Genomic DNA, 25962 nt, shown 5'->3' with positions numbered 1-25962 from the left:
CTAGCCGCGCACCACGGCGTACTCCTTGGGCGCCCAGAGCAGGCGCGGGTGGCGGATCTCGGCTCGCGGGCCGATTTCCGGGCTCCAGCAGAACTCGGGCGACAGCACCTTGGCGGGCTTGTGCAGCCAGAAGTACTTGTTGAGGTGGCTCTCGTCGTGCCAGCGCGCCTCGAGGCCGCGCAGGCGGTCCTGCTGCTGGCCCCGCGTGCAGTGCGCCGTCAGCCGGCGCAGCGCCTCCACCTTGCCCCCGAACAGGGCCGCGTGGTAGTAGAAGTCGCCCTCGTCCGGCGCCAGTGCGGCGGCCGAGCGCGCGTCGCGCTCATAGGGTAGCAGCCGCCGCGGCCAGTGGTAGTGCCAGGCGTGCATCTGCGCCACCGAGTCGGCCAGCGTCTCGGGCCCGAAGGCGCCGCTGAAGTGCTGGTCCACGTCCATGCAGAACACGAAGTGCGCCTCGCGGCCCAGCCGGCCGGCCAGCGCCGCGTGCAGCGTGCGCATGCGCGCCATCGACACGTCCTGCCAGCGCCGCTCACGGAGCACGCGCTCCACGCGCAGCTGGCGGCCCGGGCCGAGCGGCGGGCGGGGCACGGCGTCCGGGCGCTCGGTGAACACGTAGTAGACCACGCGCTGGCCCACCATGAAGTACTGCTCGGCCGACTCCAGGAAGCGCGCCAGGTACTTCTCCAGGTACCTGTAGGGCGGGGCGGGGCGGGGCGGGGCTCCGAGTCAGTCTGGACGGGGCCTTGGCCGCCCTTCTCGTCGCCTCGCCCCTTCTCTCCCCTCCCCGACTACAGCATCCTGCTCCTCCGCATTCCGGCCCTCCTTATCTTGCAGCCTTAGTCCCTGGAGCTCCTGAACCCTCCAATCCCAAACTCGTGCAAACGGATGAAAGATTATTGCAGTTTGCCACTCCTGTCCTCGAGGGCCCTGCCTGGAACATGGGCTCTCCCTGACTGCTTTGAGTACCAGGGAAGTGGAGCTGTGCTGGCCTTTGACAGGCTGGCAGCGTTAGTTAGCCTTTGCCTCTAGGGCTCTGAGCCTTCGCTTAATAAGTCCCAGAATTTGGATGTTGCAGCGATGTGCAGAAGCCCAAACTAGCCACGCAGAGAGGCTTTGTGGAGAGAGGTGTCCCACCAGTCTTTAGCAGTCAGCTATCCCAGTGGAGACCCAGACATTGGGGAGCAGTGAGGAATGCTTCCTTTGGAGCCCTGTTGGAATTCCTGGACCACAAAATCACGAGCTACTGTTAAATAGTTGTTTTAAGTCCCTGAGTTTGTGGTGATTCCTTACATAGATAACCTGAACGTTTGTAATATTGGAGACTTTGGGATCCCAGGGTTCTGAAATAATAGTAATAATGCCTAATATCTTTGAACATTTATCATGTGGCAAACAGTGTTCCAAGTCAGTGTGTATTGTCGCAGTTAATCCTCACCATTTATTATTATCTCTATTTTTCAGGTGAGGAAACAGAGCCACAAAGAGCTTTAGTAAGGGGTGCGGGCATACACACAGTTGGTAAGTTGTAGAGCTGTGATCTGAACCCAGCTTGACATTGGATCCAAAACTTTTACCTGCACTTGCTTTATTCCTGGTAGATCTATGAGAAATTGGAGTCAGAGACTTGGAATGCTCAGCATCCCAGGGGGTTAGACTTACAAAACCTTGAAATTCAGGGCCCTCCTGCCTGTTTCTCCTTTCTAGAGTGTGGAGGGTCAGAGTTGGAGGAGTTCTGGGGTATCTGATGACCGAATTCCTTCCCCACATGTTCAAAATCTCTTCCTGGATGCAAAATTCTTACTACCTCCCCAAAGCAGTCTGTTCCATTATTACACAATCTTCCTTTAACTGACCTGAACTCTGCCTCTGTGTACCTTACTTAGGGTTACAGGATCTGATTGCCACTCTCAGCTAGGAGTCCCCTTTGCATCTGGAAAGTGGACACCCTGCTTGGACGCGCCTGCCAACCGCAATGTGGATGTCAAGTGCCCCTCGGCTTTCTTCTCCACCTACCACTCTGACTCCTCTCTATCTGGGAGCCACTCATTTCCGCGATTGGATGCCTCTCCTACAGTGATTCATTCTGACCTCTGCCCTCCTCAACCACCTGCCCCATGTCTATTTGGCCTGGTCATCATCAGTCTGACCTACTTTGTGACTGTGTCCCCCCCCCCCCCATCATTATAGCTTCCTGTGATACCCTCCCCCACAGAGTGCTCAGGTTTGGACCCCTTTCTCAGCATCCCCCTCCTCTTCACTTCCCTTTTACCCAGCTCAAAATTCACTCCCTTGCAGAAACCCTCAGCTCCCCAACCCCTTTCCCTCCATCAGGTTTACGTGGTCAGACCCCCACTTCCCCTTATTGTGTGCCTGCATCTGAACATTTATCATGTGGCAAACAGTGTTCCAGGGGGCACTTAACTGCGGCCAGGCCATTTCCTCTCTTCACCTAATTGCTCTCCCCTTGTCTCACCATCCTCACCTGAAAGACGCCATCATTTTCTCAGCACACACCCAATGACTCCAAATGGATCACCAGCCCCTGGGTAGGTTCTTTCTAGGACATGGCTTTGAGCCCCTGGTTGCCTGTGCTGGGTGGGCTGTACAGTGTTGGTGTCCAGGAAGGGGAAGGACGGTCCCGCCCTCACCCTGGGATAGGGGTGCTGTCTTTGCCTTCCGCATCACTTTGGGATCCTTTGGCACAGGGAATAGGGTACCACACTACCTATATCATATGCATACCCTCCCACCCCGATTGGACAGCACTGCTCCCCTCCCCAGGCCTTACCTGCCTACAGCAAAGACAGTCAGCCCAATGGTGAGGTTCTGCTGTTTAGCCTCTTGCTGGGCCACATCTGGATCAAAAGTGCCATCCCAAATAATGGGGGCCCCCCAGGATGTACAGGTCAGGACTTCAGGTCGGGCCCTGGCCAGGGCAGGGATGAGAGATAGGTCCATTCATCAACCCACTTGGCAGTGCTCATTGCCATTACCCCATGCTGGGCTGTAGGGACCCCCAAGTGGGGCATATCCAGTCCCTAGCTCAGAACCAGCACAGGCAGAGGATCTGGAGATGGACCCGCTGAGCCACTGGTGGAGTGCTTGGCTCTGCCAGAGTGGGGGATGTGAAGAGGGCAGGGGCGCTGGAGCACATACTGTGGAGGGTATGGGCCATCTCAGAGTGGGAGGGATGGTATCGCCTTACCAGAGATGCAGATCTGTGAAGTTGTCTCTTAGCAGGGACATTCTGGCCAAAGGGCAGGTGCCCATGGGGATGAAGACTTCCAGGTGCCTGTTGGGCAGAGGCAGCAGTGAGGGGCATGCCAGCCTCTCAGGAGCCCTGTCGCTCTGCTCCTTACAAGGAAGGACAGCCCACAGGACAATTGTGTGGGCTGGGATAGTCACCACCCTCCATCCCTCAAGTAGACACTTGGAAAGATCCACTTGAATCTTGCCCCCGTGGGCCCCACCTGGAGTGCTGGGGAGAGGCCGTTGTACCTGACTGTAGGGACCCCATATAGGAGCAGCCCTGAGAAGCCAACTGTAAGCAGGATCAGCCACCAGAAGATTCTCTTCCAGGCCCTGAGGGATGGGGAGGGGCATCAGCAACATCCTATTTATATTTGTTTATGTTTATATTTATATTATATTTATACACAGATATCTATACACACGTGAGAAATCATTTGTGCAATTTAATATTTCATTTGTTTTTTTAAAATACAAATATATTATCTTCACATGGTACATTCAAAGACACAAGAATATATACAGTGCAAGGTCTTTCCTGTTTGCAGACACCCAAGTCCTCTGCATGGAAGCAGCTGGTGTCACCAGTGTCCTGTGTATCCTGCCAGAGTCTATGTACAGACAGGCAGTATGGTAAATATAGTACAAATTCTCCCTTCTACCCTATGTCCCTCCCCCTTTCTTGTTCTTTTTTTAACCTTGTAATTTTTTTTTTTTTTTTATCCTCACCCGAGGACATTTTTCCATTTTTTGTACAGATAGAGTGGGAGGGAGAGAGAGGAAGAGAGAGAGAGAGGGAAACATCGATGTGAAAGGGACACATCGAGTGGTTGCCCCCGCACGACCAACCAGGGCCAGGGACAAACTGCAACCGAGGTACATGCCCTTAGTGGGAACCGAACCCGGGTCTCTCCGGACTGCAGGCCAACGCTCTAACCGCTGAGCCAAACCGGCCAGGGCTAACCTTATAATGGTTTTTATCTCCCCCCCTCATTGTCCCCAAAGATGGTAGCACAGTAGGTAGGTCATTCTGCACCTTGCACTGACCGTTATATCTTGGAGGGTATTTCATCCATCTCAGTACTTACCATGATTTCTTACCCTTTTTTCCATTGATTGGCAATAGCATGATTTACCTGACAGGTTCTTTCTGATGAGCATTTAGATGTATATATCTCCTTTGCTTTTCCCAGCAGTGCTGGGGGGCATGGCCTTGGGCAGGTTTGGGGACTGCTGACATTAGGTGTGAGGTGCTTAGTCTGGGAAGTGGCTGGGACTGATCTTGGATGGGAGGAAGTCTGGGAAGGGAGACAGAAGTTTGTGGCTTGGTGGCTGGAGGTGAGAGCTGTCTGGGACTTAGGGGTGAGTTGCCGAGCTGCATGGAGGGCAGCTGTGGTCAGAGACCTTGTGTCTGTTGTGGCTCCAGTCACTGGGCTGGACTCCACCAGCAGAGCCCAGCAGCCCAGTTCTGGCTCAGAGGAGGTGAGCTCTGGGATTTGTCCATGGATGGTTGTTTTCCAGGAAGGGCGCCAAAAGTTGAGAATCTTATTAAGCTCCTGGGGGTCTCATCTGGCTCTCCACATCCCTGCGCTGTGCCCCTGTCTCTGGAGAGGCTGGACCCATGTGGTGAGGAGCACAGACACCGGGGCCAGCTCCCTATCAGCCGTCTGAGCACGGGCTAGGCTTTGGACGACTGTACTTTATAGCTTCCTCATCTATAAAATGCGGATGATGAGCATACCTACCTCAGAGGGCTCTCATGGTTATAAGTGATGAGAACACGGCCTCACACATCGTAGTAGTTCAATAAGCTTTGGCTATTATGATTATTCCTGAACAGAGATACTACTGCTATTATTCCCCTCTGCCCTTCCTGCTCCTCCAGCCCCCACAGTGGCCCTGCCTGCTCGTCCCTCACCAGGACCGTCCAGCAGCACCCTCTGTGCTTCCAGCTGTCCCTGCACAGTCCCATTACACCTCATTCAACGCCAACCTGCCTTACCAGTTTCCACATCACGTGACCAGGTAAATCCTCAAAGAAGAAATGCATTTAGTAGTCAAACCTGGAAGAATATTCACCCTCACTAGTAATCAAAGACATACAAATTAGAATAAGGTGGTTCGTTTTGCCTATAAAATGAGCACATTTTAAAAAGAAATAAAACTAGCCACGCAGCAAGAAGACAGTGAGGTAGGCACCCTTGCACTTGCTGGTGGGAGTGTAGAATGACGCAGCTCTGTGGGAAAACTACTTAGCTATGGGAACTGACGCTTTCAGTCTTCATCCCCTTTAATCCAATAACCTCAGCTTCTGGGAATCTGTTCAAAGGAGATAATCTTCAGTGTGAAGTAAGTTTATGCATCAAGACGTTCACTAGTTTCTGTTCATTCATGCATTCAACCTGTATTTATGGGGCACAGGCTCAGAATCAAGCACTGTGCTAGGTCAAGGTTTCAGAGGGGAGCAAGACATGGACCTGTCCTCAGGGAGTGGAGTCAGGAAGATGTGGTGGCCTGGGGAGAGGGAACGGGTCAGCCGACAGCAACAAACAATGAATGGAACACAGCACAGTGAAGGCTGTGATCAGTATAAGTAGAAGATGCTATGGGGGCAGCCCTGGCCGGTTTGGGTCAGCAGTTAGAGTATCCGCCCAAAGACCAAAGAGTTGTGGGTTCGATTTCGGTCAAGGTACACGTACCTTGGTTGCGGTTCATTCCCCGGCCCTGGTCAGGATTGTGCGGGAGACAACCAATTGATGTGCCTCTTTCACATCAATATTTCACTCTCTCTCTCTCCCTTCTTCCCACACTATCTGAAAATCAATGGAAAAATAACTTTGGGTGAGGATTATTTAAAAAAAAAAAAGTTCTGAGGGCAAACTGGAGAATGGTACCCGAGCCTCGAGAGGTGGGGCGTGAGGGGCGCTTTCTGGAGGAGGCGACCTCTGAGCTAGGACCTGAGGAAGTAGCAGGGATCCCAGCAAAGGGAGTGGAGGGCAAGGGAGGCCAGGAAAGGAAACAACAATGTGCAAAAGTGACCCAGTGTCTTTCTTAAGATACCACACCTACCTGGAAGTCGGGTAGGGGCCGAATCATGGCCAGAGCCTCTGGTAGACTGATCTGGGCATCTTTGGTACAGTGACAGAGGACACCTGGGGGCATTAGTGCCACCTGATCTGTCCGCTTGGATATCTCACAAACATCTCAAACTTACACGGCCAGAAAGGGACTCTCGATTTTCCTCAGAAACCTGCTCCCCACTCAAGTCTCCTGCGTCCTGGGAAATAACAGTGCGACGATATGCCCCGTTTCTCAAACTGAGGCCGAGGAGCCCTCCTCGAGTGCCACCATCTCGCCTGCCCCACGGGCAGTCTACCAGCAAGCCCTGTGGACTCCCACAGACACGCCGCCCTCCACCCGCCTGCCTGCCTGGCTGGCTGACTTCATAGCGCCCTTTCCACCCTCCCTGCTTCTTCTCTTACCGCCCAGCAGTCCATCCTCCAGAAGGAACTTGCAGAAACATTAACACACATCTCTCCCCCTTTCCAGACTTTCCAACAACTTCTTACTGCTCTTAGAACAAAACCCACCCGGGGTCCGGCTGCTGGGATCTCTTGTGCTCCGCTCCTGTGCCCCTGCCCCTCAGCCTTCGTCACCTTTGCCCTTCTTGTCATTTGGAACCCAGTTAGGATCCCCTGTGTGCCCTCTTTCACCCCTTGGCTTCTCTCTGCCAGTGATTCTGAAGTGTGTCCAGCCCAGCCCCTCACGAGCACTGGACTCAGGCGTGTCTCTGGCTGCTGTGTCTGCCTGGGTGTCCCACAGCACCTCAAACTCAGGGCTCCTCAAGCTGCATTTTTGCATTTCCCTTGATCTCTTCTTCCTTCTGTGTTCTCCATGACTGGTCGCAGTTGCCCAAGTGGGACCCCTTCTAGCCATTTAGTCACCATGTTCCATTGCATTTGCCTCCCCATAGAGCCCTGAGCTGCCTCCTTTCCACCCCACTGAACTCTTCACACCTTATTGTCTCTCATCCAGCCAAATCCCTGCAACTGTTTCCTCTCTTGCACCCCCACCCTGTCTCCATCCTGTGAAGTTTTGCCGTGACTCCCACCTCCACACCTCTGCCCAGATTGCTCTTTTCCTGCCAACCACCAAGCTCCCGATCATTCCTCAACACCCAGCTTCCTCCTTGAACCTTCCCCTCCAACACCCAGTCCCCCAAGAGCTCCTCCGGTGCAAACCTTTACTCTAGCACCTGCCAGACTAGATTGTCACTGTCCGCCCCATAGGCCAAGCATTTCCTTGTTGTGTTAGACTTTGGCTTCTCAGTGCCAAATCTGAGAGCCTGCTTCCTAGTTGGCAGTATTAAAAGTTATGTGTTCAGTAAATGAATGAGATCACCAATGGGTTCTTTATCTTCATTCTCTTTCCTAAACTGACAGTTACTCCTTTGCTTAAAGCTCCATTTTCTTTAGGATCAGCTCCACACTCTTTATGAATAATTCTAGAAATGTACCAAGGCAGGCAGGCAGGCAGGCACCTTGCTGAATTTTATGTCCCTCTCTCATGGAAGTCTGATCACGATCCCCTGAAGATGCTGTGATTCCCTCCACCTATAAATGAGGGAACTGTGGCTCAGGAAGGTTACATAACTTGCTCAGGCTCACACAGCTGGTAAGTGTTGGAGCTGAGGTTTGAACTTAGGTCTGTCTGACTCCCAGGCCAGACCGTGGCATTTGGGGCTTTTTATGACCTGGCCCCAGCTCTACTCTGAGGCTTGTCTTCCAAGGGTCCTTGTTATCATTCCCCACAGGCTTCTCCCAAGGCTCCTCCGTTCTCTGCAAGTCAGTGTCTCTCCTGCAAGAAGCCTTTCTCTCTCCTCCCTCTCCAGCTCCATGCCGAGCCGGGAGGGCTGCCTTCCGGCTCTAGAAGCGCAGCTGCCCAGGTACACAACGGGTGGTACCCTGTGAGGCAGGGCCGGAAATGGCGGGAGGGGGCCTCTCTCTGCTCTCACTGCTGTCCCGACCCTGAGCCAGCCCCTCCCAACCAGGGTAGGGCAAGCTGATGCTTTTCTTGGGCACTCGGCCTCAGCTCGGGCAGCCATGCAGACCTGGCCCCAAGTGGGCGCTGTCAGGTCTGGAGGGTGCTGAGACCCAGGTCTGCGGTAGGCACCTGCCAGCTCCTGCCACCCTTCCCATGCCCCAGCCTGGGAGCTGGGAGCCCTTAATCTGTAAGGCCACTGTCTGACCCATTCCTCCGCATTCCTTTCTCAGGTATTTTCAAAAGGACTCCCTCCACCCCATTTCCACCTGCAGAAGGTGGTCCCTCAAGCCCACCCCATGCCCTGTTCCCTGTACCCTTCTTCCTTTCACGAAGAGGTGAAAGATCAGTCATTCGTTCTTGAGTGGGAGCAAGCTTCCAATCCTGGGAGTCACTCCCAAGGAAATAGAGAGCTCTGTGACAGCAGTGGGCAGCTCTAGGCCTCTGTCCCTCTGTCCCGCAAGGGCTCCGAGTTCCGGGAAGCAAGAGGGTTTGCCCAGCTCCTCCCAGGCTCCAGGGTCTCCCAGATCCCCTGCTGCCTCTACCTCCTGGGCCATGTTCCTTCTTAGAGTCACCTTCTTCCAGGACAGCCTTGGCGCCTCCTTGGCTGTTCTAGACTCCTCGGGCCAGCTGCCCCAGCTCCCCGTGCACACTGGCAGTGCCCCACTCACCTGAGTCCCTCTTTGACAGCCATGGCGAGAAGCTGGGGGACAGCCTCCCAGGCACTCTCTCAGCTCAGAGTCGGGAAGCAAATGACCTGTTCTTGGTGACTGGAACAAAGCAGTTACAGGCCATCTGGGACCACACCCACAGGAGCAAGCAGGGATGAACTGCCTGGAGTGGGCCTTGATTAGGAGCGGCACCTGCTGGAGGAAGCCTGCCCCAGGGTGGGGTGGGGCGAGGAACCCCCTTGGGGCCGACCTTCTGGAGAAGAGTGGACCTGAGTAAGGCCAGCTCTGATTGGCCAGAAGCTCTGAGCTGTTTTGTAGTGACTCCTCGTTCCTCTCCAGAGCTCCTTGTACCTCTCCCAGTGCCTTCTGCTCTGGTCAGGGAAAGGCCCACAGGGCCCGGCTATCCAGGGGAACCCTGTTCTGCACAGAGCTTCGGCCAGAGGCCCAGGGCACTGGTCTCCTGATTGTGATCTTGGACAATTGGCCCCAAAGAGGCCTTTACCTTTTCAGGGAAGTGGGGACTAGTCACCCAGGACAGTGTAAGAGCCACACGAGATGGTGGGTATGGGAGTTCTGGAAAGCTTACCCTGGGCTGGGCTTTGAAATGCAGGCTGTGATCCATCCCAGGGGATGAAATCAGTTTCATGGATCATGACCCAGATGTTAAAAGTGTGAACAAGAAGAGAATGGAGAAGGCGATGCCAGAATGCATTATACATAAAGGTAGGAATTGTTTTGTGAAATTTTTGTTTTAATTATATCTATTTAAGTATGTATACAAGGGCTGGAAACATTTTTTAAACTGTGGATCATAAAAGGCTTGAAAAATTCTGTGTAAATTGTAAACAGTAACAAAACTATATTTAAGGATGCACCCTTCAAATTTATGATAGATTGGAGCCTGCCACCCAAAGTAAACAAAATGGTGCCAGTATTTTCCTGTTGAAGTCAGTTCTCTCGAATTCACCATGCCCCTTCTGGGAGGTTGGGTTTCCTCCCTTTCCATCTGTAAATAAAAAGCAGCTCAGATAGGGCCCGGCTTTCAGTCTTCCAGGAAGGGGGATGTCCAGAGTGCAGACTTGCCCGGGCTTCCCAGGCCACAGCGCCCGGCCCACACGGCTGGCAGCGGAGGGGCAGGGCAGAGGACCTTCCCCGGGTGTCCGCTCCCCTGGGTGCCCTCCCACAGTCCCCTCAGCTCAGGGGCTAGGCTGGCTCCCTGTCCTGCTAGCCGTTCCGTCTCCTGAAACAACCAGACTTTCCAGTCCCGGCTCCGCCCTCTGGCTGTCAGGGCAGCCGCACCACAAGAGAGCAAACCGCAGTAAAGCCAGTCACTTGACTTGGCTTCCCAGTACATAGAAGAGTCATGTTTACACAATACTGTAGTCTTTTAAGTACGCAATAACATTGTGTCTAAAATAATGTACATACCTTAGTTTAAAAGTACTTTATTGCTAAAAATGCTATCACCTGAGCCTTCAGCAAGTGGAATTTTTGCCGGTGGAGGTCCTGCCTTTGTGTTGAAGGCTACTGACTGATCAGGGTGTTTGTTGCTGAAGGTCGGAGTAACAATTTTTTAAAACAACAATGAAGTTTGCTGCATGAACTGACTCTTCCTTTAATGACCAATTTCTCTGTGGCATATGTTGCTGTTCGGTAGCATTTTACCCACAGGAGAATGTCTTTCAAAATGGGAAATCTCAAATCCTCTCAAACCCTGCTGCTTTGTCAGCTCAGTTTATGTAATAGTCTAAGTCCTTTGTTGTCATGCCATCAATTTCCACAGCATCTTCCACAGACACACGAAGTGAGCAAATGCTGTTGGAAAAACGCTCAAGGCACGGTTGCCACAAACCTTTCATTTGTAAAAAGAAGAAAAAAGAAAAGCTGTATTTGTGAACTGCAATAAAGCGCAAAAACATGATGTGTGCCTGTACTCAGTTTTTCTCTTCCTCTTCCAGGTAGTACATATATATTTTTAAATTAATTTGAAAGAGAAAGAAACATCGATTTGCTGTCCCACTCACCTATACATACTCATTGGTTGATTCTTGTATGTACCCTGACCGGGAATCAAATCCACAACCTTGGTGTATTGGGACAATGCTCTAACCAACTGAGCTACCCGGCCACGGCAGTAGTTTATATGTATTTTTAATTTTTTTTTCCTTTATTGATTTTAGAGAGAGAAGTGAAAAGGAGAGAGAAACATCGATGAGACAGAACATCGATTGACCACCTCCCGCATGCCCCCCACTGGGGATCGGGCCCACAATCTGGGCATGTGTCCTGGCCGGGAATTGAACCGGTGACCATTTGATGCATGGGTCAATGGTCAACCACTGAGCCACACCGGCTGAACAGTAGTTATATTTTAACAGGCTTTCCAGAGAGGTGTTATCAAGATGTGGGTGTGGTATTGACTCTTTATGTGGGCTTGGTCTTCCAGGCTCCACCCTTAGATTCTCTGATTCAGTAGGCTGGGGCCTGGGCCTCACCTGAAGGAAAACCTAGATAAGCGTGAGGAGCAGGAGCCCACGCTGCCCTCCTCTTCCCTTCCCTGCAGGGAGATTTTTAAGCTTCAAGCAAGCAGGGCACAGTGGTGTGGTGTTCACCGCCGAGGCCTCGTTTCCAGTCCAAGGCCTGGTTCACCGGCACAGGTTAGCCGCACAGCCGTCCACCCGCCCACACCCTGCTGGTCTGCACTCCCTGCTCATGCCTTTGGGTGAGCTGCCTGGGTCTGGAATGCCCTTTATTCTCATCCAAGACTTGGCTGTTACCTCCTGGGGGACAGTGACTTTCTAATAATTTGCTATTCCAGCATCCAAAAAATGCTCAGAAAGTGCTGAGTGAACCGAAGACAATCCTAGGGCTATTTTGGACACTCATTGGGACACACAGGGAAAATCAAAGATGTTTGCTAGCGGGTGCGAGTCGAGTCCTGCTTCAGGTGTTCTAGATAGTCCTGGCCCGGGGTTCTCGTCTCCCCAGTGGCAGTGGTGGGTGGGGGCTGACAGCTCAAGGGGCTCAGGGACCCCCGTGTGAAGAGCTCTCCTGTGAGAAGGGAGTGAGGGTGCCCTCAATGACTCAGCCCCAGCAAAGTGCGGAGGAGACGCTGTCCCAGCCCGGGGGCCCGCCCCTCTCCTTATGGATGGAAGGAGCCACTCAGGACCTGTAGCTGCGGAGACAGGCAGCCCCAGGAAAGAAAGGCACAGCAGAAACAGATTTTACAGATTTATTTTTAAAAAACAAAAACAAAAGGTTAAAAAAGTCCTTCATTTCCAACCCTGCCTGGGGTGAGAGTGGGGAATAGAACAAGCTGAGAAAGGTGGCCACCCTCTTCCGGGGAGAGGCCCACTCTCTCTCCCGGAGCCGGGAGAGGACAGGGCCGGTCAGAGGCAGGCCCTCCCCTTCGCCCTGCCTCCTCCGCAGCCGCTCGGGCTGCCGCGACCAGTTCCAGAGGCAGAGGGAGTGGGAGGCCAGGGGCTGCCTTCTTCACGTCAGTGGTCACTCCAGCTCCTCTCTCCCCTCAGCGTTGTCTGGGCCTCACCACGGGGGCTCCCAGGGCAGGGGGGCACCAGAACCATGTGACCCAGCCCACCAGCAGCTTCCTTAATGTTTGTGACACAGCAGGGCAGTCAGGGGGACTTCACAGTGTGGGGAAGGGGCTTTAGAGACATCGTGACCAGTCTGGAGAGGACATCTGACCTTCACTGCTCCCTGATCTTGCCTCTGCACTGGGGCTGCCCCTCTTTCTACTCCCCATCCTGAGGCTGAGTGGAGTCCAGGACAAAGCACTAAGTGGCTGTTCGCTACAAAACACCTGGAGACGCCAGAGGGTGGCTCTGGGCCTATCTGTCAGTCCAGGCTCCACACACACAGTCACACACACAGCGTTTAAGGCGTCTGTGCCAGCAGGCATGGCCAAACTGGGCCCAGCTTCTCTCTCTCCACCTGCACAGGGTGAAGGGGGAAAACACCTGGCTGCTTCTGGAACAAGCTGAAGGGGGAGAAGCTGGCATCAGGAGAGTTAGCCAGGCCTGGAGAAAGAAGTGGGAGGAAGGCAGGCAAGGGCTTTCAAGGCCTTCATCCAGGCCTGGCGGCTGCCCTTGGAAGTAAGTAACCCAACTCAGGTTGGGGAGCCCTGACCATATACCCCCTGGAAAATGGGGGTCCGAGAGAGGGGAAGAGAGCGGGGCTAGAGTATTGGGACTTTGGAGGAAGCCAGTGCTATCAATATTTACAAGCATAAAGCCCCATCTTCTGCGCCACCTACCTCTCTGCCCCTCCCACAGAAAGAAAGGCCCCTGAGAGCCACTGGGAGGTGCTGTGTAACACCTCCCCATCAGCCACGCCCCATAGGGACAGCCCCTACCCTCGGACTGGCCCCAGTTCTGGGCCCCTCAGGAATGTCTGTCTGGCTCTGCTCAGCTGGGAGGAGGCGTCCTGGGCCAGAACCGTGGCTGCCCGGCCAGCCCTAGGAGTCCTTGAGCATGCTGATGCGAGCATAGATCTTCAGGGCAGGCCCCAGTTTGATGTTCATAGCACTCATCAGGTGGTCCTCCTTGAGCAGCAGCAGGGCCTGCCCATCGATTTCCTGGGCACGGAATTCCTCTGCTATCTCCTGGCATCCTGATGGGGACATCACCACAGATTGTCAATCAGAGCTACCGGTGTTCGTTCTTGGCAGTCACACTGCACTATACACATCATTTTATTTAATCCTCACAACCACACGTGAAGGAAGATGCTGCTGTCCTTATTTTATAGCTTGAAATGCTAAGTGACTTGCCCAAGGTACTGGATTCTGGGATGGTCCCCAGAGATCTGTGCCTCCTTATTCACACACGTGGTTGTTCAGGGCCTCTCCCCTCAGTGAGCTGGCTGACCAGTAAGGTGTGCGCAAGTGATGGCACGTGATTTCTGAGGCCAGACATAAAGGGCACAGCAGCTTCCACCGTGCTCTTCGGATCATTTATTTTGGACTAAGCTAGCTACCATGTGAGGACACTCCAACAGCCCTCTGGGGAGGCCCATGTGGAGAGGAACCGAGGCCTCTTGCCCAGAGCCAGCGTCCCATGCCATGTGAGTGAGGCACTGAGAGTGAATTCTCCAGCTCCAAACCTCACACAACTGCAGCCACTCCGGCTGACATCTCACCGCGACGTCATGAGAGCCCATCCAGAACTGCCCAGCTAAGCCGCTCCATGTTCCTGACCCACAGAAACCTTGAGATAATTACTGTTCTAGGTCGCCAAGTTTTGGGGTAGTCTGTTTCACAATAAAGATAACTAATGCAAGTTTGGGTACTTAGAAGAGAGCTGCAGCTGCAACAAAACCCTAAGCCTGTGGGCGTGGCCTTAGGAGCGCCAGGGCTGGAGCTGGAAGACTGAGGAGAGTGTTGGTGAATGGCGGAGGTGCTTTCACAACACTAGAAATCTGATGGCCTTTGACAAAACCCTGGAGGCTTAAAGGAAAGTGAGGAAACTTGCTGGAAACTGGAAGAAACGGATTCTTATCATGAAATAGAAAAGTCAGCCACCTGTTGCTGGAGGTAACAGGTAAGATTAATTACCGAATGAACTGAGTGTCTAGCTAACATTTTTGGGCAGAATGTTGAAGGTGTTGCCTGGCTTCTCATTGCTGCTTACAACGTAAGGAGAGGAGAGTGGTATGGTAAAGGACAACTGTTAAACATGAAGGAGCCAGGATTTGCTGGTTTTGAACATCCCTAGCCTCTCCAGATGGCAGATGATGCTAAAATTAAGAAACGGTTTCTAGGCAAAGATCAAATACAGGCATGGTCAAGAAAACATGGTCTACAGATGAAAATGAGGGTGCGACTTTAATTTTTTGTTAAGACCTTACGGAGAGCTAAGGTGCTGCCTCTGAGAACTGTTCAATCAAAAGGATTCTAAGGGAGTACCTCTCAGACCCTCTGTATTCAAGGCAGGGCTTCTACAATGACTGAGGGCTCTATCCCTCAGCTTCAGAAGAAGCCAATGTTGAGAAAGGTTCATCTTGAAGACGTGTGTGTGTATGTTTTTTGTCTTATGAAGTGAGCCCCTAAAAAGATTCACGTGAAGCCCACAAAGATCTCAAGAGAACTGTACTGGCAGAAGTGCTGCTGTTCGAACTGAAAGGGTCAAAGCACCACCACCTGAAAGCCGCAGGAAGCAGGCCGAGAACCGCTCACTGGACCCAGGCTGGCTCCCCAGGAGAGGAGGGTGGTTCCAGAGCGGAACCAGAGCTGATGAGAACCACTCCCAGGCTGCGAGTCCTAACCAAGGAAATGCCAACATGTGCCTGCTGGCTTGTAGAGCTGGTGTGGCTCAGTGACTGCCGCACCGTTTTCCCTGTGGAAGGGGCATGTCCAGGTGCTGTCCTATACCTATCCCACCCACACATCTTTGATTCGTGGAGGAAAATGGCTAACATGTAACCCTCCAGTTCTCAGGTCTTCAAATTGAGAGGAATCGTTATTTATATGAGGAGCTGGACCCAAGGAGACTCATTTGTGCCTGGACCTGAGTTAGATGACGAGATCCTGGATTTCAAACTGTTGCTCTAACGGGATGAGACTCAAGAGGACATCAGTAGGGGCTGAGAATGTTTCCGCATGAGGGAGGAACATGCATCACTGGGGAACTCTGTAAGCAGCCTCCAAACAGCTCCCAACAATTGCTTCTTCCCTTTCATGTTCTCTTGAATTCCCTCACAAAATGAGGAGGGTGGACCTGGGCGACTAGTGAGATACTGTGAAAGTGACAGTACGTATGTGATTCTGAGCCTAGATCATAAAGGCACAGTGGCTTCCACCCTGCTCTCCTGGATCGACACCTGTGGCCAATACGGATGCCACATCATGAGAAGACTCAAGCACGAATGCTCTGAAGAGTCCATGTGGAGAACCGGGCCTCTTGCCAACAGCCATACCCTCGTTGAGAATCATGTGGAAGAGGGTCCTACGGCCCCAGTCAAACCTTTAGATGCCCTTAGCCTTGACTAACATCTTAATCAGAATCTTATAAGGGACCCTGTGGCAGAACTGCCATGGTAACTGTGCTACAAATTCTGGGGATGCAGCAATAGATAATACACGGGATTGACTGGCAGGGCCAGGATTTTAGCCAAGTTGTGTCTGACTCAGAAGTCTGTGTTCCTAACCACTGTACTCCACTCCAGTCTCCAAGAAACAGGCTTGTGGTTGCCGTCAGTACCGACCTGGTCAGTGGCCACATGAGACTGGCAGAAAAACAGCAGAGAAGCTTTGGAGTCCCACCCAAAGCATCTGTGAATGATGTGAGGTTTGTCTTTCAAGGTTCATGGCTGGACTCAACCCTGGAAACCACTTGTGCTCCACCAGAGGGGCATGTGGGTCCCCGCTACGCCGCCATGTCCTGCACTTCCATGGCTTCATGCCTCAAGCTGCTCCCTGATGTGGTCCTTTCACCTGGCAAGGGCCTACTGTCCATCGTCATTCATAGTTTACATGTCTTCACTGTTGATGTCTCTGAAAGACTTCTCCACTCCCACTGACTCCCCCCGCCAACCTGCTATAGGAGACACAGGGTTCATTATCACCTCTGCATCTCACACACGCTTAGCATGCCAGTCTATGCAGAATTATAGCTCTGAAATATTATTTACAGTTTGGTGCTAGAATGTAAGCTCTGACAGGCAGAAACCTCGTTGTATTCATCTTTGCACTCTAGTTCCTGAACCTGAGTCATTAAGTGAACTGCCTAATGTTTCCTGGTGGTGGGAGGTGGGTCTCTCACCCCCTACTCCCTGCTATCCCAGGCAGGCAGGGAGCTTCCAAGGCCTTACCTGGCAGAGAGCGGATGAATTCGTAGACATCTTCTACATTCCACTTGGTGGGCTCACTTGGCAGGAAGTGGTGTCCCATGCCTACCAGGTCCCGCATGTGCATGTCAGGGAGCTCCAGGTCCCGCTGGCCTTGTCGCCGGCGGGAGGTAGATGAGCTGGCTGAGATGGGTGACAGGGGTTCCTCATAGCTTGAGTTATCTGAGCAACGGCTGGAGTCCTCCTGGCTGTGTGTTAGCTGCAATGCAGCAGTGACTGAAAGGGGTACAGTGCCTGTTGGCTGGGAGCAGAGAGAGTTGTCTTCAGAATGGGGGAATAAGCCATCTCTAGCAATGGGCAAAGGCACTTATATTTTCCCTGTTCTACTTGGTCTACTACTGCCTATCTCTGAATTCCAAAAAAGCATGTTCTGTGCTGTCCTCTCTCTGACCCGAAGAGTAAGTCCCTCCCAGTACCGGAGCATGTACCACACCTCAGGTCGATCACCTGACTATATGCTATGCTCCTTCTACATGTGGAGTTTTAAACCAGGGCTCTATGGGCTTTAGGGGGAGGTCAATGAACCACCACCAACAGCATGTGAAATTTCTCATGTATGTACATTTGGATATAGCTCTCATCAGATTCTTAAGGAGGTTTATGACCAAATAATAACAAGCAGCAGCAAAACACCCTAGGCCGTGAGTTCCTCTAGGGCAACTTACAGCCTCGGTGCCTGACCGAGCTCCTGGCACACAGCGGTACTAAAAAACATTTAATGTTCCTGCTGGAGACCTGCAAGAACTCAGTGCTCTCCAGTGCACGGAGGCAACACAGTGGAAAAGGTCAAGGGTGCATCACCCAGCCCTCTGTGTGAGAGGGGGTGACGGGAATAGCCAGGTAGGGCAGACCTCAGTTCCATGGGTGCAGATGTCATGGAGGGAGGCAAACAGCATGGGAGGGGTGATGTCAAGGCAAGGTCACTGAAAAGGGAGTCACCTCATAAACATCCACGGTCTGAATGAAGGGGCGTGGGGAAGGCTTGATCTGCCAGATTATGAGAAATGGGAACCTGACAGAACATGCTGACAGCGGCTGCGGAAAGGGAGTGTCCTGGGTCATGGTGAAAAGGGGAGTTGTAGTTGGTGGGGACTCGTGAGGATGAGCTTCGGGCTCTGCCAGCCCTCTCACCTGCTTCTTGGTATCCTTGGTGAGAGGTGGCAGACTGGCTTTGCTGGCCCGACGGCGATTGTGGGTCGTGGCTCCTGCCTTCTGCAGCTTGCTCCGGTCCGAGTGGAAAAGGCCCACTCGTTTGGTGCATCCCACATTGTACCTGCCAGAGTCAGGGGACACAGGAAGTCGAAGCAGTCGTAGGGTGTAAGGGCCTTGGGCAGAACAAGGGCAGCTGAGCTCTCTGGCAAAACCTGAGTCCGTCTGTTCATTCTCATCCTAAACCCCTCACTTGACACAACAACTAGGACCACAGTGAGAACTCTGCAGACCCATTCTACTATGAACATGACCTGGCTCAGACACTACTGCCACGGCCCTGCTGAAGGGTAGCGTGGCAAAGCTTCACAAAGGCGCCCTGATTAGCTCCAGACCCTGAGGGCTGAACACAGCCTTATTCTAGCCGCTGCACAGAGGAGTGCCTGGGGCCTAAAGATTTCTTCTCTTTGGGGGGCCCAGAGCTTCAAGGCCAGCCGCTTCGTTCCCCGCCCCCACCTTGGTACAAAGACCACATAGGGCTTCAGAGTCAGGCGAGTCTAAAGCCCCAGCTCTAAGACTTCAGGCACAATTACTTATCCTCATGTGTATAAAGAAGACAATGGCAACACCTGCTTCAGAGTTATTCTGAAGATCAGATGACAGTGCGTACGACTGCCTCATACACGCAGGCTCTCAATGAACAGCGCTGGGTGTCGCTGTGACCGTCAGCCTTCCCAGCTGGTGAGAGCTCATGCAGGAACCACTGTCATGAAGCAGTGCTCTGGGCAAGCTCCCTGGGGAGGGCGTACCCTAGGAGATGGGCAGGAAGAGAGGCTGGGTGCCAGTGGGACCCAGCAGGGCAGCCAAGCTGGAGCCCTGCTTCCTTTCCTGGACTCTGTGCTGTCTCTGATCTGCTCGTGGGAATTCTTTGGTGCATTAGTGACATGACGCTGCTTCCCGGCAGGTCAAGGAATAGGGAGTTGGATAAATCACCCCAGGCCTCTTGGGGTGGACTCTAGCTGAAAGGAGATGGGACACAGGAGCGGGACACAGGAGCAGGACACAAAGGTGCAATCCTGAGGAAAGGGACGGCTGGGCAAAGCAGGGGTGGGGGCTGAGGCCACTCACCTTTTTGCACAAGCCATGGAACAGAAGCGCTTGGAACGCTTGAACTTGTAGGCAAAGTCCACCCGGCCACAGAGCTCACACTTGAGTTTGAGGGGCGTACCCTCCTCTTTGGATTCTGAAACGTATGAAAATTTGCGAGTATGAAGAATGAGCAATTCCACATGCTGTCGGCAGCCCATCACAGGAGCCTACCTACTCTGTTCTGCCTCCTCCTCATGTTCCCACAGCTCTGACACACAGCAGCCCTCTAGCTTGGAAAATGCCAAGCCTCTTTCACCACTGTTTTTGGAAGGCTGTTTCCCTCCCTAAAAAGTACTCAAAGGCTTGCCCTGGCCAGTTTTGCTCAGCAGTTAGAGCGTCGGCCTGCGGTCCAGAGAGACCTGGGTTCGGTTCCCACTAAGGGCACGTATCTCGGTTGCAGTTTGTTCCCAGCCCTGGTTGGGTCGTGCAGGTGGCAACCACTCGATGTGTCCCTTTCACGTCGATGTTTCTCTCTCTCTCTCCCTCCCTCCCTCCCACTCTATCTGAACAAAAAATGGAAAAATGTCCTCGGGTGAGGATAAAAAAAGAAGAAAAAAAAAAGTACTCGAAGGTGTCTGAGGCTGCCTGTGACACTGACAGGTCTTTCTTGTAAGTGTGATGAGCCTAAGGCACCCACAGGTGAAGCTGTATCAGCACCCCTCCTCCTGATCCTGGGAGAGGAGGGGGCTTGGAGGGAGTGCTCTGGATGCCACAACTGAGCTGAGACTCTCCTCCCCCAGACCTGTCTAGTTGGCTGCTGACTTGGATAACAGAACCAGGAGTTTTGTAATCTACGCAGGCCCCTCCTTCCATTTAGTCAGTGGCTCAAGTGACAAGTGCAGTCCTCGTTTGGCTGCACTGAGCGTCAGAGCTGGCCTGTCCTGAATGCATGCTCTGGGGCAGTGAAGGACGGGCACAACTAGACTGGTGCTGCTCCTGCAGTCCTACAACTTGCCAATGACTCACGGAGGAGGAGAGGAGGGGAGAAACAGTTCCCCAAGGGCAGGGACTTCTCCTGTCTCTGTTTCCTAGGGATAGGGGCTGGGAAGGCACTGGGGGAAATGTTCAATAAGCTGAAATGTTTACTACATTCCCTGGCTCTGAATTCCTCCATGGATACCAAGGAAGGAAGTGTAGAAGGGCCTGCCTTTCCAGATTTGCCTACTTCCTGTTTGGCCAAACCGGAAGGCCTTAGCATTCAGGGTTTGAGATGCTTACCTTGTAGATAGGGCTCCTCCATCTCGGAGTCAGTGGTGGTGGTATGATCCTGCTGTGGAAGTTTCTCAGGCAAAAACCCCTGTGCATACTTCTTCTTGAGATTCCCCACCAGCAGGGACGAGCGTCCCACCTAGAGGACATGATGACATGGAGGCATGAGGGTTAGGTGGGAGATGCTTCCTTGCTATCCAGCCTCATCAAAATTACATGTATAAAGCATCCAGGCACAGATGCCAGCCCCTATATCATCATCCAAGCATGCCCTGCTCAAGGCTTATTTTGCTGGTTAGCTCATGAGGCAAGATGCCAATGGACACCGAAGTACAGGGATGGCTTTAATCCAGGACCAATGGGAGGCTCAGGAGGTTAGGAAAATATCTACCCTTCCAAGTGTCTAAGGGGCAGAAATGGAGGCAGAGCTCAGGTTTCCCACACTGCCAGAACAGGTTCCAGGACCCAGGGCTCATACATCGCCAGACAGGAATACAGCCGAGGCTGTGTGTATGAGTGTATGGATGAGACAGAGAGACTCAGTAACCATTTTTTAAATTTCTTACTGTTCTCTGCTCTACCAGCCAGAGGTACATGCAGCCATGGAAGACAGTAGAAAATGGACTCTCGGCTACAGAGCAAAAATGTCCTCTGTGGTTGCAAGGATCACAGATTGGCTAATTCTTTCTTCTGGTCCCCCCATAGTTGCCTCTGTTCAGGTAGCCTGGTGGTCAGATTGCTAGAGCAATGCTGGGGGTGTTACTGAATCTGCATCTACCCCGACACACCAGTTGGTTTCTGGTGTTTCTACAGGAGGCCAAGGGGAAGATACTATCTAATGAGGGAAGAGATGTGACAGGCTTAGAGCAACCTATAGCTCAGTGCTCCAGGTGGATTTCTTTGCCACAGGCCTTGAATGACCTCAGAGAAAGAGGACAGCATCTACCCATGCTTCTTTGGCATTTTAGACAGGTGTGTCACCCTTCTCAGTAAGTCAAGCTTCATCTCCTGCCAATTCAAATCACTTGTGGATACAAAGAATGAGTAAAAGGCAGATGGCATCCCATGAGGGTCATGTATCTCTAAGGTAATTTTTTCACGAGAGGGGATATGTACACCTGTCTCCAGGCTCCTCCCTCCCACTGTCAGAGCAGTACCATCGGTCCTCACCCGTCCACAATGAGCAGAACCAGCTCTGGCCGCTTTGTTCTAATAAGCCATTTTCTTTATCCCTTTATACTTCCTTTTGGTCTTATGCTTTAATTGGAGACACTTGACGGTGCCCCTTCTGAAGTGCCCCTCACTCGCATTCACTTCCCTTGACAGGCTGTCCCCAGGTCACAACCCCGTTCTCTCCATTTCAGATATATCTCAAGAATTCTCTTCTGTAGAGGTTCCTTTTGTTCCCTAAGTGGCCAAAGTTTTGCCACTCAGAGGTTTTGGCATTCAAAACTGAATGGGGTCTCATTTCCCAAAGTCCACCAAACATGCCAAAGTGAATTCCCTTCTAACCAAGGGGGGTCACACATCACCAGGCGGGACAAAGCTGAGTGTGTGTGTGGAAACTTCTAAACAAGAGGTCTTGCCAATTATTCCTAATCAGAGACCCCTTGTGGACCTTAGGAAGATGCTCAATCCTAGAAAGAAAATGGCTCTGACATTCCTTTGGGGGAAAATTATCAGGGAAAGAACAACTTTTTCACATTTTTGGAAATTTTACATGGAAACGTAAAATATTCTAATACACATCCAAATCATACTTAAAAAAAAAACACAAAAAACAAAAAAGAAAGAAAAGAAAAAAGAGGGGAAAAGAAGTAGTCCGTACCGGGAAAGGCTCCGCCCCCTCCTGGATCACAAACCCTTCGATAACATGCGTCAGGATTTGGGGTTTCACAATGGCCTGTGGTGGTTTATTCTCACCATTCTGGGGGGCAGTGCCGGTGATGCTGGAGGCAGAATTTCCGTTCCCTGAGGTCATGCCGGGGCTGCTGAGGTCGGTCAGTGCATGAACAATGCCCTGCCCTGTCTCTGCACAGGGGAAAGGAGGGAAACACAAGCAGGGGAGGTCAGAGCCTGGTCCAGGCCAGGACAGCAGGGACTCAACGTAGGCCTGGCGTTTTCCGTGGAGCCAAACGACAACGCAAATCGAGCAGTCCCCTCCCTCAACCATCTATTTAATGATGGTGTCAAGGGACACAGTACCAGGTGTGACTATAATTAGTTGTGCAACAATGCAACTAATCAGCTAGCAATTTCCCAATGGTGTTAAGAAGAGTTCAACCAGGTTAAACAGACAAGATTCCTGCCTTTGAGGTGTTAAGAACTTGGTCAATATTGATACAGAGAAGTAAAGTAACATTCAGTTCAAAGGAGAAAATGTATTCAAGCTATCTGAAACCAGAATGAAAAGCTGAACTAGGTAGAGGGCTAAGGGTAGGGGTATAATGGGGTTTGAGGGAGAGAGGTTAAGTGACCCTTCTATGAGGTTCCTTGGAAAGGATTAGATTTCAAGTGTCCTGTGAAATGTCAAAGTACTGAATGCCAGAAATCAATGCAAAGGGAATCTGGGGGCTGAGCCCCAAGTAAACACGGTAACACAGATCGGACTATTCAGGGACTGTTATTTAGGGTCACTGTGTTCTAGTTCTCCACCAAAGAGGCTGTGAGGCAGAGCCGAGGTTTTCCATGCCGTTTCTGCTGGTCCTGTGCTCTCAATCCAGCCTCTTGCCCTGTTCGCAGCTCCATATCTGAGCTAGTACTTAGCCAACCGACTCCTTCCCTCCATCCCTCTGTGGACAACCTTCCCGAGTTCTCCTTCTCCATGGACCCACTGGCCTTCCTCTGAAAAACCTAAGAGTGCTCCAGAAAGTATGACGAGATGTCTACAGAAACACACCGCAATGGGCCTCCTCTTCTCCACTTCCAACAGCACCTCTCAGGAGTTGTCCCCCGGGAGTTGTTTTAGAGATGCAAGACTTCGTCACCTCACTTCTGAAACTACCCCCTTCTCAGGACCATTCTCTACCACCACCAGCTGCCCAGTGAACTGAAGCTGCCTTTAACCTGGATCTTCCTAAAAAAAGGGGAAGGAGGGCATTTCTTTATTGCAACAGCCTATTAAGTATAACCCAGTGTGTGTTTGTGTGTTATATACTTTAAAAACAATTTCAGTAAATTTATAAGCTAAGTAATTTCTGCACAAAACTTATTTCATGTTAAAGACCCAAAATCCCATCATGGAACAGGAATTCATAGGGTCTAATTATGTAGCATGGAGAAATCAAAACAAAGTCATTTTAGAAAGGGTTTATAACTGGTTCATTTTCTTACCAGTAGCCCTAATGTTCAATAAGCCAGGATAAATCGTTTTGGTGAGAAAGAGTTGGCGGCTATGCCACACGCCTCAGTACTCAGACAGACTCCATCATCCAACTACAAGAACTTCAGAGCTGAGCAGAGTCATCCAAGAGATGTACTTGATGAGATTTTTAAAAAATGATTCTTGGTCGTGACAATCACACTAGCTTAAGTATTTATAGCTTTGGCTTTTTTTAAAAGACATAAAATTTCTCAGTTGTAAAGGTGTTTGGGAACTGAAAAAAATCTTTCCTTAGCAAACCATAAATAACTAGGTAGACTGAGTTAATTATATAATCAATCAAGTTACCTTTCTCTCCTTTTAAATTTTAAATATTTAAGTCTGCGCTGACATAATTACATTTTCTCTGCTTTAAAAATGTTTAAAACATTTAAATTAAGTACATATTTTATAAGGAATGATGAATAAGTGATAAATAGAAAGCTTACTATTTAAGTTAAATTTTTATTTTTAAATGATGGCTGCTATTTCTTTCTCATTAGAGCCTAGTAAAATATTCCCTGATTATTCTAATGAACTACAAATTATAGAATCAAGATTAGGAAGTCTGGCTTCACCTCTTACTAATGCTTGGACCTGCTCTGTAACACCCCCACCCTATGGTTTTCTGGCATCCGTTTAAATACCTTTTGTGACCAAGGAACTCACTACCTCTGAAGTAGTTTGTTTCCACCTTGGGCAATTTGGTGAAAAAGTTTTTCCTTATAATGAGCCAAAAATCTATCTTCTGTTCATTTCTGCCCATTTATCCTAAGACCACAAAGAACAAGGCTAATCATATTTGTTCATAGGGCAAAAACATAGGCTTAGGCCTATCTTAGAGACTGGTCTCTATCTCTAAAGTGAATTAGTGGCAAATTCTCATTATTTCCTGAGCCTCCGTTTCACTGGCTGTAATATAAGGACAATAACAATACTTACCTTACAGTGTTGCTGTGAGGACTAAATGAGATAATGAATGAATAGCAATGCAGCGCTAGCACACGAAGAAATGCTCAGGGTGTCATGAAGAATGTCACTCAGGGTCCCAGAATATTTCTCTCCTCCAGGCCAAACTCCCTCTGCTCTTTCAACTGTTTCATATTTAAAAAAGGATTCAAGTTCATCATCATCCTAGGTCTTCTTTGCCTGCATCTTTTAAAGTCTACCCAGCCAGTGCTAACATAATCAAGTGTATTGGTCTAGGAGATCAGGGTGGTAAGGTTTTTGTTTTGTTGAGAGCACAGGTGAAGGGAAATGAGTGACTTCCTTGTTTTCATTTATAATTCCTTTATGGAATTAATCCCTTCTTCCCTGACTTCTGGAATCACTCCCAATTCCTGTTCTTTTCACTGCTACTCATCACCCGACAGCCTCTGATACCTTGTCTCCTTTCATGGGATCTCTCTGTCCCTGCTCGATGGCTCTCCTCCCCCCTTCATCCCTTCCCTCCCATCTCAGATCTATTAATGTACACTGTAAGGCAGGATAACTCTTTCGAGGTCAGATTCTTTCCTCGTGCCAAATACAGTAGTGAACAGATACAGTCACCGGCTCAGGGGTAAGAGAGCCACCAAAGGATAGACTCTTTCACCATAACATTAGACACAATCGCTCCCATTATAACTGGGGTGGGTTACAGGACAGACAGAATCCAAGGGATAGAAGAGAGTGTTTTATGAAGATATGTACAAAGGTTTACAGACATTGTGCTTTGCATTCGTCTTGTAGCAAATACCTTCTCATCTGCTTTAGTAACAAAGGAGTTTGGGCTATTTCTGGAATGACCAAACACAGCCTCACCCCTGCCAGGCTCAACACACTGCGATTAATTTAATCTGCTTCCCCGCTCTCCCAGACTGCTCTGCAGCCTGCTTGGGGGAAAGCAGCTTAATAGGGAAGCTTGCAGAAACCTGCCCTGCTGGCCCTGAGGCCAGATAAAAGACTGACACGAAGCAAGCAATACTCTACCTTTTGGAAGTCTTTTCTCAGTTCTCTCGATCTAGGCTGTAAAGGATGCCTGGGATTCCCAGGGGCCTCAAATGCCTTTATACAGAGTTAGGCACCTGAAATCCGAAAGGTGAAGGCCAGGGCACCATGAGTTCGGGAGGCTGTGGGAGGGCAGTAGAGCCAAGCTACAGTGGTGCCGGGAAGGTGGAATCTAGCCTTTCACTGAAGCTGACCACAAAAGGCCAAGTATTCAGATCAGAATGAACGGAACAGTATGCTCTGGGGGAATCGTTACATAATGTCTCAACCTCTAGGCTGCTTCTC

At 51.1% G+C, this 25962-nt stretch overlaps 2 protein-coding genes and 1 long non-coding RNA gene across 11 annotated transcripts in view; 1 reads left to right on the top strand and 2 right to left on the bottom strand.

Moving 5' to 3' along the window:
- A3GALT2 (alpha 1,3-galactosyltransferase 2) lies at positions 1-8980 on the bottom strand. Its single transcript, XM_036257222.1, has 5 exons — positions 8958-8980; positions 3496-3579; positions 3203-3289; positions 2786-2923; positions 1-688 (listed from the first exon to the last, which is right to left on the bottom strand). The coding sequence occupies exons 1-5, from the start codon at positions 8978-8980 to the stop codon at positions 1-3; spliced, it is 1020 nt and encodes a 339-aa protein (XP_036113115.1).
- LOC118627074 lies at positions 3832-9649 on the top strand. Of its 3 annotated transcripts, none has more exons than XR_004959006.1 (3): positions 3832-3879; positions 8060-8191; positions 9568-9649. It is a non-coding gene; the product is annotated as an uncharacterized LOC118627074 (long non-coding RNA). The 3 variants fall into 3 exon arrangements; XR_004959005.1 differs by lacking the exon at positions 3832-3879 and adding an exon at positions 5216-5271; XR_004959007.1 differs by lacking the exon at positions 3832-3879 and adding an exon at positions 5216-5271 and having other exon boundaries at positions 9585-9642.
- Positions 9650-12232: 2583 nt separating this feature from the next.
- PHC2 (polyhomeotic homolog 2) overlaps positions 12233-25962 on the bottom strand; it is a 48126-nt gene continuing 34396 nt past the window's right edge. For 6 of the 7 annotated variants that reach the window (XM_036255947.1, XM_036255948.1, XM_036255950.1 and 3 more), the window contains 6 exons: positions 22156-22358; positions 20337-20466; positions 19098-19212; positions 17952-18093; positions 16785-17061; positions 12233-13586 (listed from right to left, as the gene is read on the bottom strand). In XM_036255947.1, the coding sequence (XP_036111840.1) occupies positions 13432-13586; positions 16785-17061; positions 17952-18093; positions 19098-19212; positions 20337-20466; positions 22156-22358 (1022 nt within the window). In that variant the 3' untranslated portion in view covers positions 12233-13431. Of the gene's footprint in view, positions 13587-16784; positions 17062-17951; positions 18094-19097; positions 19213-20336; positions 20467-22155; positions 22359-23226; positions 23442-25962 lie in introns of those variants that run through there. The other variant, XM_036255952.1, reaches the window with a different exon arrangement.

Source organism: Molossus molossus, unplaced genomic scaffold (genome assembly GCF_014108415.1).
Source record: "Molossus molossus isolate mMolMol1 unplaced genomic scaffold, mMolMol1.p scaffold_m16_p_12, whole genome shotgun sequence".
NCBI classification, from domain to species: domain Eukaryota; kingdom Metazoa; phylum Chordata; class Mammalia; order Chiroptera; family Molossidae; genus Molossus; species Molossus molossus.
Note: the sequence above shows the minus strand (reverse complement) of the source record. Positions and strands in the feature narration are given on the sequence as shown.

What these genes read in the sequence shown, in the direction of transcription:
- A3GALT2 (XM_036257222.1), bottom strand. Translation starts at nt 8,980, where the DNA reads ATGGCTGTCAAAGAGGGACTCAG. An exon ending in TTCACAGATCTGCATCTCTG is followed by an intron (nt 2,924 to 3,202) that starts GTAAGGCGATAC and finishes TGCCCTGGCCAG; the next exon opens with GGCCCGACCTGAAGTCCTGA. An exon ending in ACTGTCTTTGCTGTAGGCAG is followed by an intron (nt 689 to 2,785) that starts GTAAGGCCTGGG and finishes CCCGCCCTACAG; the next exon opens with GTACCTGGAGAAGTACCTGG.